The 11,365-nt window shown below is 46.2% G+C and overlaps 1 protein-coding gene across 1 annotated transcript in view; it reads right to left on the minus strand.

Annotated features, from left to right (window-relative positions):
* Window positions 1-6,514: 6,514 nt before the first annotated feature.
* LOC108791261 (poly [ADP-ribose] polymerase 14-like) overlaps window positions 6,515-11,365 on the minus strand; it is a 28,945-nt gene continuing 24,094 nt past the window's right edge. The window contains exons 14-16 of the mRNA XM_018561694.1: window positions 10,164-10,303; window positions 7,570-7,744; window positions 6,515-6,878 (exon numbers count right to left, since the gene is read on the minus strand). Of these exons, the coding sequence (XP_018417196.1) occupies window positions 6,589-6,878; window positions 7,570-7,744; window positions 10,164-10,303 (605 nt within the window). The 3' untranslated portion in view covers window positions 6,515-6,588. The remainder of the gene's footprint in view (window positions 6,879-7,569; window positions 7,745-10,163; window positions 10,304-11,365) is intronic.

Here is an 11,365-nt window from a genome sequence, read left to right on the forward strand (position 1 = left end):
GTCCCTCTCTGTATGTCCCCTCTATGATGTGTTATTGCCCTCTGGGGTCCCTTTCTGTATGTCCTCTCTATGATGTGTAATTGCCCTCTGGGGTCCCTCTCTGTATGTCCCCTCTATGATGTGTTATTGCCCTCTGGGGTCAGTCTCTGTACGTCCCCTCTATGATGTGTTATTGCCCTCTGGGGTCCCTCTCTGTATGTCCCCCCTATGATGTGTAATTGCCCTCTGGGGTCCCTCTCTGTATTTCCTCTCGTACATAGTCAGTAAAGTTGAATAAAGACACAGGTTCCTCTAGTTCAGCCTATAATGTGTGTATATTGCCAGCAATTATTCCCCGTGTGTATTCTGTAAGCTGAGGAACTCGTCTGAGTGTTATTTGAAGCTGATCATGTTTTCTGCCGATACAACTAACCGCGAAAGTGAATTCCACATTTTGCTCTGACAGGATGGACTACAATCTCAGGTTTAGTTTACTCATTTGTATTGAGATTGTAGTTCGTCTTTCTAGGCAGACTTCTAGCTTTTTTGAACATTTCAGGTTTATTTTTGGTCACTATTGGGCTGCTAAATGCTTCAGGCAGACCCTCATTATTGGACTCAGGGAATGTAGGTTCCCTCGTGACTGTTTTTGTCCCCCTGTTCACTCCTCTTACTCCTTTTCCTCTATCTTCTGTGACCTCTTTGATCTTTGCTTGCTGTCTGGCACTTCTCCCCCCTCCCCCCTCCCCCCAGGTTCTGGTTTAAAAACTCCTCCAACCTCCTTACCACTTTTCCCCCAACAGAGCTGCACCCTCCCCATTAAGGCCCCATTCACACTGCGCGATTCGCAAATCGCACGTTTGTCGCGCGATTTGCATTTTGCGCGATATCGCGCAAATGCTTGCATTGAGCAAGCTTGAATCGCGGCTAAATCCGCTCCAAAAAGGGTCCTGCTGTAGCGACGCGCGACAGCAGGACCCATTGCCCCATTGAGAAGCATTGGAGAGCGATATCGCGCGGTAAATTGCCGCGATATCGCGGGAATTACCGTGCGATAAATCGCTAAGTGTGAACTGGGCCTTAGGTGCAGTCCATCCCTGCTGCAGAGCCGGCACCCAGATGAAAAGTCAGCCCAGTTCTCCATGAACCCAAACCTTCTTACACCTGTTCCTCAGCGTGATCTCTGTGAGAGGTGATAAATACCTGGAAGCGTTACAGCGACATATTACTGAACATGTATGTATATAATATGAACAATTACAGAGTGGAAGTTATTAAAATGTATTCAAACTGGTGCAGACAGAATCTGGAGCAGTCACCCATGGCAACCAATCTGTTAAATTTTCAACGCTAAACTGATCAAACTGAAGAGAGAAGTTGCTTGGTTGCTATGGGCAACTGCTCCAGATTCTGTCTCCTCCAGTTTTATTAAACCCCCGTCCCCCCATAGTATATCTGATGTTAGGTCCTCATATCAGGCCTAGTCATGAGTAACGGCTTATAGTAGTTTTAGACTGTGAGCTTCATGGGATAGAGATTACCTCAGGAGATCACATGACCTGCTCATACCTCAGGGGGAGAGATTACCTCATGAGATCACATGACCTGCCCAGGCCTCAGGGGGAGATATTACCTCAGGAGATCACATGACCTGCCCAGGCCCAGGAGGAGAGAGTTCCTCAGGGGATCACATGACCTGCCCAGGCCCAGGAGGAAAGCGTACCTCAGGGGATCACATGACCTGCCCATGCTTTAGGAGGAGATATTACCTCAGGAGATCACATGACTACCTCAGGAGATCACATGACCTGCTCACACTTCAGAGGGAGAGATTACCTCAGGAGATCATGTGACCTGCTCACACTTCAGGGGGAGAGATTACCTCAGGAGATCACATGACCTGCGCACACCTCAGGAGGAGAGATTACCTCAGGAGATCACACGGCCTGCTTAGGCCTCAGGAGGAGATATTACCTCAGGAGATCACATGGCCTGCTCATGCCTCAGGAGGAGAGATTACCTCAGGAGATCACATGACCTGCGCACACCTCAGGAGGAGAGATTACCTCAGGAGATCACATGACCTGCGCACACCTCAGGAGGAGAGATTACCTCAGGAGATCACATGACCTGCGCACACCTCAGGAGGAGAGATTACCTCAGGAGATCACATGACCTGCGCACACCTCAGGAGGAGAGATTACCTCAGGAGATCACATGACCTGCGCACACCTCAGGAGGAGAGATTACCTCAGGAGATCACATGACCTGCGCACACCTCAGGAGGAGAGATTACCTCAGGAGATCACATGACCTGCGCACACCTCAGGAGGAGAGATTACCTCAGGAGATCACATGACCTGCGCACACCTCAGGAGGAGAGATTACCTCAGGAGATCACATGACCTGCGCACACCTCAGGAGGAGAGATTACCTCAGGAGATCACATGACCTGCGCACACCTCAGGAGGAGAGATTACCTCAGGAGATCACATGACCTGCGCACACCTCAGGAGGAGAGATTACCTCAGGAGATCACATGACCTGCGCACACCTCAGGAGGAGAGATTACCTCAGGAGATCACATGACCTGCGCACACCTCAGGAGGAGAGATTACCTCAGGAGATCACATGACCTGCGCACACCTCAGGAGGAGAGATTACCTCAGGAGATCACATGACCTGCGCACACCTCAGGAGGAGAGATTACCTCAGGAGATCACATGACCTGCGCACACCTCAGGAGGAGAGATTACCTCAGGAGATCACATGACCTGCGCACACCTCAGGAGGAGAGATTACCTCAGGAGATCACATGACCTGCGCACACCTCAGGAGGAGAGATTACCTCAGGAGATCACATGACCTGCCCACGCCTCAAGGGGAGATATAACCTCAGGAGATCACACGGACTGCTCACACTTTAGGAGGAGAGATTACCTCAGGAGATCACACAGGCCTTGTCATCATGTTGGGATGTTGCCAGGAGCAACAGCGAGACCTATAAAAGGAGCAATCCAAGAGGGAGAACAAGTGTTGTGCTGTTTCTGCAGCTATGGAGAATGAAGGAGAAGAGCTTACCAGAGGTGTGACAGGAAGTCAGCGGCCCCCTTCACTATGCCCAGACAGGAGCCCCGGGCCCCGTCAGAGGCAGTGCTGCCACCACAGATCCTGCGGCTCCAGCAACAACGGGTAAGAGCTTCTGAGCAGATTTTACCTTCTGATATTGATGTAGAGTCAGATTTATTACTGCCAATCGTGTCCCTTCCCCCCGTGTGTCATCAATGTGTCTTCTGTGTCTGTACCTTCCAATGTACCTTTCATCCCTTTACATGTTCCTGTCCTATCTCCTGTATCAGTAACAGCGCCGAATTCTCCTCAACGTGTTCAATTTGTTGTCACTGCGGAGCAAGGGATAATGCTGTGCTCATCAGCTCCATCCAGTGGCCATAATGCGGTATTACATTACATTGCATTCGACTAGAAAAGAAAATATACTAAAATCATTTGTTTTAACTGACACAAAACAATTCTATTGTTAGAAGTTTTTGGACTCCCGGTCTGTCTTTGTTGCCGCTCTCTTTATACATGTGAATCTACAATTCTGGGTCGCCGTGTATGAGGGACGCCCCGTTTTTGTAGAGAGCGGCCTCACCAGAGCCATTGCGCTTTATTGAGTTCTGACCGATCTTATAAATTGCGCTCCTCACCTCCGCTTGTTCCATATTCCCGCCATGTGACTAAGACGCACATATGTGGTGTTTCTATGTATAGGAGGAGGAGTATAAGGCCCCATTCACACGTAGCGATTTATCACGCGATTTCCGCCGCGATATCGCGCATTTTTGTTGCCCGATATTGCGAGAAGTCGCCGGCTAATGATATTCAATGGAGCTGTCTTAGCTCCATGTCGCGGTCGCAATTTTGCGCGATTTTGCTTTTTTCTAATGGAGCCCGACGGAGAAGGTCGCGCTACCGTCGCTGGATCGTCGCCCCGAAAGTCGCGCTATCCCGGCCGCTGCAAAAGGTATGTCGCTACGTGTGAATGGGGCCTTAAGTATTTTATAGCATCGTTACTTATATACATCGAAAAAAACAACTAGAAACTATTTTTATTTTTTTATTCAACTTTAACCACTTGCAGTCCGGAGCATTTTCCTACTATTTGCGCACACATGATAAAATATACATTTTTGGCTAGAAAACAGCTTCAGACCCCCATACAATGATATATGTTCTGCTAGTTTAAATTTTTTACGTTGCACAGTTTTTGCGCAAATGTTTATCAAACCGGTATTTTTAGGAAAAAATAGACTAAATTAAAATGTAGTGCACAGAAACATAATATAATACCCAATTTTTTGGTAAAATATGAAAGACGGGGTCACGCCGGGTAAATAGATACCAAACATGTCAAGGCTTAAAATTGCGTTCGCACGTGAAGCCGCAAAAAAAAGTAAATACTCAAAATTTCCCATAGGGAACATTTTAAACGCTTTTAGCGCTCATCAGTTTAGTGCTAACAGCGATTGATAGGCCGAGAATTATTGCTTTCGCTGCGTCGTTCACGGCAATATGTAACGTGTAGCGCAATTGTAATTTTTGCACGTAGGCGCGCCGATGCGTGTTTGCGTGTGTATGTGTATGCGCGTGGGGGGCGGGGGACTTAAAAACGTTTTTTTGCATTTATTTTAATCTTTCTTTTATGTTGCTTTAATTTTTATAACTTTTAAACACTTTATTTTTTTTACACTAACCCTATTGCTATCACATAGGGGGATAAACAAGCACCCTATGTAATAGCAAATAGGGTGTGACCTCTTTATGGAGACATCAGGGGTCTTTCAGATCCCTAATGTCACCTAGGGACCCCAAAGAAGCTGAGGAAGCCAAGATCTGCTTCTTCTCCTGGCTCTAAATGGTGCAGCAGCCGTGTTCTTGTTTTAACCTCTTAAAACGGGCCGCCGTCTATAGACGTATTGCGGCACGGAATTGCTTAAGGAGCTCTGATATAAAAATGTTGAAAACATTCACAAATCTCACACGTTTTCTCTGCAGAATGGTGCAATTTTTGTAGATATTTTCAAAGACAGAACCTTTGTTGTCATGTCATAGTGTGAGAAGAAAGCTCCTCATTAGACATGTGCAGCCGCAAAAAAAATGTTTCCTTTCGGATTTCCAAAATTGGGTCCTGTATGTGTTTGGTTTTGGGTTTCGGATCGGATTCGTAATTCGTATCGGATTCGGACGAATTTCCGGAATTTGGGGTATTGCGCGAACGGACGAATGTTTGCACGTAGCAGAATTGGAACAGTTGACATTTCTGGTGGCTGCGCTCCAGTCTTCACTATTAAAGGGATATTAAAATCCTTTTATTATTTTTTTTTAATCCGTTTAAATGTTGACGGCGCACGCACAGGAACATGAAGTAATGTTTTGTTTTTATCTTCACATGCTATGAAATCCTCTTTTTGTAGTCATTATCGTACATTTCTAATTTCTTTTGCATTGGGACGAAATTCGTACACACCATTGTTCCCGCCCCATATACGGACCCCATAACTGGGATAAAACAGGAAGATTTGATATTCTTCAATTCCAGACAAATGAAAAGATTTATTTTAGAAAAACACGTCCTTTTATGTGTTTGAAATAAACAAAAATATTACTTGCATAATTGTCACCATGTTTCCTCCTATTTCTAAAATAAATGAAAGTTTATCATTTGAAGTTTGGTATTAAAAGAGAGAACAATCTGTCCCCCAAAAACATTCTCTATATTGGCTGCAGAACAAAGCAGCGCTTGTAAGACAAATCTACGACATGTCCAAAAGCTGAAAAAAGCCAGTGGACTCGAGGGGGTTCATATACGTTTAGGGTGCTGGGACTCCAGTGAGGGATCATATAGATTCATGGTGCTGGGACTCGACGAGGTCATATAGGTTTAGCGTGCTGGGATATGGGGGGGGGTCATATGTTTATATAGGTTTAGGGAGCTTGGACTTGGGGGGATTGATATAGTTTTAGGGTGCCGGGACTCCAGGGGTTCATATAGGTTTAGGGTGCTGGGACTTGTGGGGGGGTTCATATAGGTTTAGGGTGCCGGGACCTGAGGGATTCATTACAATTATTTATACAGTGCCAACATATTCCACAGCGCTGTACAATCATTTAGACAAGACAAGTAAGAAACACTGACAAGCATCATTGACATACAGAAACAGTAGGTGAGGAGAACCCGGTCTAACCGAGCTTACAATCTGAGAGAAGGGGACCAAAGATACAGAGGTGGGGAAGGCGGACTACAGATGTATACCAAATAAAATGGGAGGGGATTTGGGAGTACTGTGAAACAGGATTCATATAGGTTTAAGGTGCTGGAACTCGAGAGGGTTCATATAGGTTTAAGGAGCTGGAGCGTGAGTGGTCAAGGAAGCCAACAGGCACATAAAGGGAATTTAGTGCAGATCAGAAGGTGAAGGAAGAGGCATGCAAGAAAAAGGAGTGTGTGCCAAGAGGAGTGGTGCTGTCAGGTGATGCAGGGAGCTGTGCAGGGAGGCTGCTGCGAGTCTTGACACTTCCCCATAGTCCATGTTGCGCTCTCTGAGGTCACATAGTGAAGGTGATGAGGTATTCTGGATAGGCCTGGACGTCATTAAATATCACAAACACGGTGGGTCTTGATTCGTTATCTGTGACGCTGTCGTACAAGTCAGTGGGGTTTGATGTGCTCTTGGCTGGCGGGGTGATCATCGTGCTATTCCCGGCACAGTAAACACCGGTGAGGACGCGGGCCAGGTACATGTATTTGTATCCATTTGTATGTGGTTTAGAGTATGTGTCATCCGCAGAGTAATTGGCTTCAATGGCGAAATACGTCCCTTTCCCCAACATCGTAGCTGTGCTCATAGAAAGATAAAAGATTTATTAATCACAAAGCAGAAATACAACACAGAATAATGTCCACAAATGTCAGGTCCGGGATATTATATTGTATTATTGTATCACCTCCCAGAATGCACAAGGAGAAGGCAGCTATAAAGAGACACTACATCAGCCTCTATACAGAGGAGCTTACACTCTAATGTCCCCCCAAGTCACACGCTATTATTAGACATTTATATAGCTCTGACATATACCGCAGTGCTGTACAGAGAACACTGAGCCAGTCACATCAGTCTCTGTACAGTGGAGCTTACACTCTAATGTCCCCACACAGTCACACCAGTCTCTGTACAGAGGAGCTTACACTCTAATGTCCTCACCTCCGTTATAAAGACACATCCACACTCTATGACAGTTGGATGGAAGCCAGTTAACCTACATATGTTATGAGCATACAAAATCCATGCAGATATGTCTTTGCTGGGCATTGAACCCAGGACACCCAAGCATTGAGCATTAGGACACCATGATCCCCAACTGTGCAGTGATATTATACTTCCAGTCTGGGACCCCGGAGTGACTTGCAGTGTGGTGCAGCGGTCCTACTGGGCTCCTCTGGGTACATATTGAACTTATAATTTTAGATGGAGATGATCTCAGAAGACCTGACAAGAATACTGAAGTATAACGGAAGTCACTTCTCACCATTGGCCCCAGCGTAGGCCCTGTTGAACCCGTTGTGACTTATATTATCTGTTGTTCCAAACTCGGTGCCATGGAAAAGCCTCATCTCGTTGGTATTGGTACCATTCTTGGTATCGATACTGTTCTTCTTGATCCGGTAGTTTTGATATAAATGTTTGTTTTGTATCCTCTCAATCTGGAATGAAAGAAAATAAAACTGCTGACAGACTGGCCATGTGTGTTCCCCAATCCTGGTGCTCAGCCGTAAAAGTGCGCACACCGATTTCATCTCATAATGCGGGAAATCTGACATTGAAGGTCTTGATCTGCCCTATGTGGGATCATGTCTGTGTAGAGGAATCTGTGCTGGAAGGGAGGATGGTACTAGTGAGGTGATACCAGGGGGAAGCCCAGCAAGCGGCATGGGTGCCCCAGAGAATTCCCTACAAGGTGCAAATGTGTCTGGTAGGCGCACTGGGAGCTCAGGTACCTCCTCTCCCCCTGCAAGGCCCATTATAGGGAAAGATATTGGATTCCAGTACCTGTAATCAGTATAGGAATTCATTTTCTTTTACACACCTTTTTTCCAACAGAAGCAAAAGACATCTATTGGCAGCATCAACAAGTAATAAAACTATGTCATTGGGGGATATCACATACGTTATGGGATTTTTAGGGTTTGGGGGACTGACTGCATAAAGGACATTTCCTTCTTATGGAAGGTCTGCTATCATTGTGCCTAGTAGAGCCTGCACACTCCTAAGGGCCCCAAATCCGGGGATGTTCTGCGCAAATACCAACCAAACACTATCTAGAAAGCTCAACATGGTCTAGGGTTATGAGTGGTGTGCCCCGGGGTTCTGTGCTAGGCCCCATATTATTCAACCTGTTTATTAATGATATCGGGGAGGGCGTGAATAGCAATGTTTCTGTGTTTGCTGATGTAACTAAAATCGGGAGGGTAATAGACACGGACTTAGACACTAGAACATTACAGGAGGACCTGGATAAAATCGGGGAGGGGCAACTATATGGCAGATGAGGTTTAATGTCAATAAATGTAAAGTAATGCACTTTGGGGTTAAAAACAGGCAAGAGGAATACACATTAATGGGAACTCTACTAGGGAAGTCAGAAATGGAAAAGGATCTGGGGTCATAGTGGACCAAAGATTGAGGAGTAGCTTGCAATGCCAGGCTACTGCAAACAAAGCGAGCAGAGTACTGTCTTGTATTTAAAGGGAATGTACTGTAGAGACAAATCTATAATTTTTTGCCACTTTATAGATCGCTCATCTGGAGTATGCGGTCCCATTTTGGTCACCAATACACAGAAAGGATGTCCTTGAGCTGGAAAGAGTCCAGAGAAGGGCAACTAAACGAGTTCAGGGGCTGGAGGACCAAAGCTATGAAACAAGCTTACTAAATGTAAACATGTTCACGCTGGAAGTGAGGAGATTAAGAGGGGACATGATTCTGATGTACAAAACGTTCAATGGAGATGGCAACATCAGCAATAAACTTTTTACGGTAAACTCCATAACAAAGACAAGAGGCCACCACCTAAAACTGGTGGAGAAAAGATTTCAGCAAAAGGGGCTTCTTCACAGTTAGGTCTCGTTCACACCTAGGCGTATTGCATATGCGCGTCTGTCGCGCGTTTTTTTACCGCGATTCGCGGTAAAAAAAGTTGCGCGACCGTTGCGCGTTTCTGAAGGCTACTTGGCTGTATCCCAATGGAAACGCGCAACAAAACGGCCCAAAGTAGTACATATACCTTTTCAGGCGTGGGCCGTTTTGTAGCGCATTAGGGACGGGTAGAAATACGCCAAGGTGTGAATGAGACCATTGAATACAGTGGGATTTATATTTTCGAGCGTTTTGTAGAGTGTTCGTCGAGCGTAGAACGCGCTACAAATAGTTCAGGTGTGAACGAGGGCTAAGAGCGGTTAGGGTCTGGAACTTGCTGCTGCAAGCAGTAATTTCAGCTGTGAGTATTGAATCTTTCAAAAAGCACTTGGACGATTTCCTCAGGGACCGTAACATACAGGGGTACAGGTAATCATAAGAACAAAATCACACAGGGACTCATACACGCGCATACACATGCAGAATCACATGCATACACGCAATAGGTTGAACTTGATGGACCTGTGTCTTTATTCAACCTCAAATACTATGTAACATTTTCACAATTTTCAAAATTTTAGCTGGTATATTTTTATTTTTTAATGGGCTCTTTATCTTGTTATTTATGGCTGGAATTCTGGTCACAACCATTAAAAATATTATATAATAGTTACACAAGCCCAATAAATGTTATCACAAGTAACTTGTCTTCAGCAGCTACGACTTTATATGACTGCCAAGGAAATGCTCCTTCTCCACAACTATTACAAGTGTACACTGTTCTCATCCCCCTGCTCCTGTAATTGGCTTACCCTTTTATTTCAACTTAGCCCTCACTTTAAGCAATGTATATTGTCATTTTCATGTCTCAACATCTACATTATAGAAGCAGGACGGAATGTGCTTCAAAAATCCATGAGATCTGCATTTTTATATGGAGGGCATTAACTCTTTCTCAACAGTATGTAGTTTCACCTTTGGTATTACCTTGATTATTCTCATTAGACACGTCTGTGTAAAGAGACCCACGACCTCTGTGTAGTCCGGGCTGCTGTTGTTTAGCGGTACCACCTTCAGCTGAGTGTTGTCCATGGCATCCCAGTATGGGGGCATTGTGAGAGACTCAGCTGTAATATAAGGAGTTACATATTGGTTTCATTACATCCATGCGGAACACAATTCTCACACATCAGTGTCTATTGATATGAACCCCTAGGCCATCATCATTGTCATACACTGCAGAACAGAATTGCAGGTAACACATGTCGCAGTCATTCTGCTGATATATTCCTCAGCCCTCAATGAATTAGTATCGGAAGGACAGGAAAGAAAGTACTTTAGCCTAGAAGAATTTTTTTATAGGCAAAGTATTCATTATAAAAGCAAACATGTTCCAAAAATTCAAAAGGCCCCTTTATCCGAGCTTAATACTGGTGAACAAGAGCCAGGGGCGGACTGGGCCCGGAGGCAGGGTGGCAATTCCCCCCCAAGCCTCTCTGATACCTTTGCAAACGCCCCCCACCGCCGCCGTAAGCATTTAATCTCTCCCCTCTTTGCCGCTCTTGTTCTACAGCGGCCAAGAGGGGAGAGATGAAGTGCTTGTGGCGGTGGGGGGCGTTTTGCAAAGGTATCAGTTTTGCAATTGCCACCCTGCCCCCTGGCCTAGTCTGCCCCTGGGTCAGATACCCCGCCGCCGTAAGCATTTAATCTCTCCCCTCTTGGCCGCTCTGCTGCTGCAGCGTCCGAGAGGGGAGAGATGAAGTGCTTGCGGTGGTGGGGGGCGTTTGCAAAGGTATCAGAGAGGCCCGAGGGGCAATTGCCACCCTGCCTCCGGGCCTAGTCCGCCCCTGGGTCAGACTAATTCAGCACGTTATTAATATGAGTGCCCCACTCAATATGGCCGCAAAGATGTGGACTGGGAGTGGGGGTTTTTAATACTGTTTTGATCACACCGCTGAGCGATCCCTCTCTCTCCTCCCGGCCGCTGCAGCTTCAGCTCCACGAGGCGGGCACTCAGAGAGGCAGCTCTGATCGCACCTGTCAGCGCTCACTCTCTCTCCTCCCGACCACTGCAGCTTCAGAGCAGCCGGGAGGAGAGAGAGGGAGCGATAACAGGTGTGATCAGAGCCGCCTCTCTGAGTGCCCACTTCGTGGAGCTGAAGCTGCAGCAGTCGGGAGGAGAGAGAGGG

The sequence above is a fragment of the Nanorana parkeri genome, unplaced genomic scaffold, assembly GCF_000935625.1.
Source record: "Nanorana parkeri isolate BGI_ZX_2015 unplaced genomic scaffold, ASM93562v1 scaffold538, whole genome shotgun sequence".
NCBI classification, from domain to species: Eukaryota; Metazoa; Chordata; class Amphibia; order Anura; family Dicroglossidae; genus Nanorana; species Nanorana parkeri.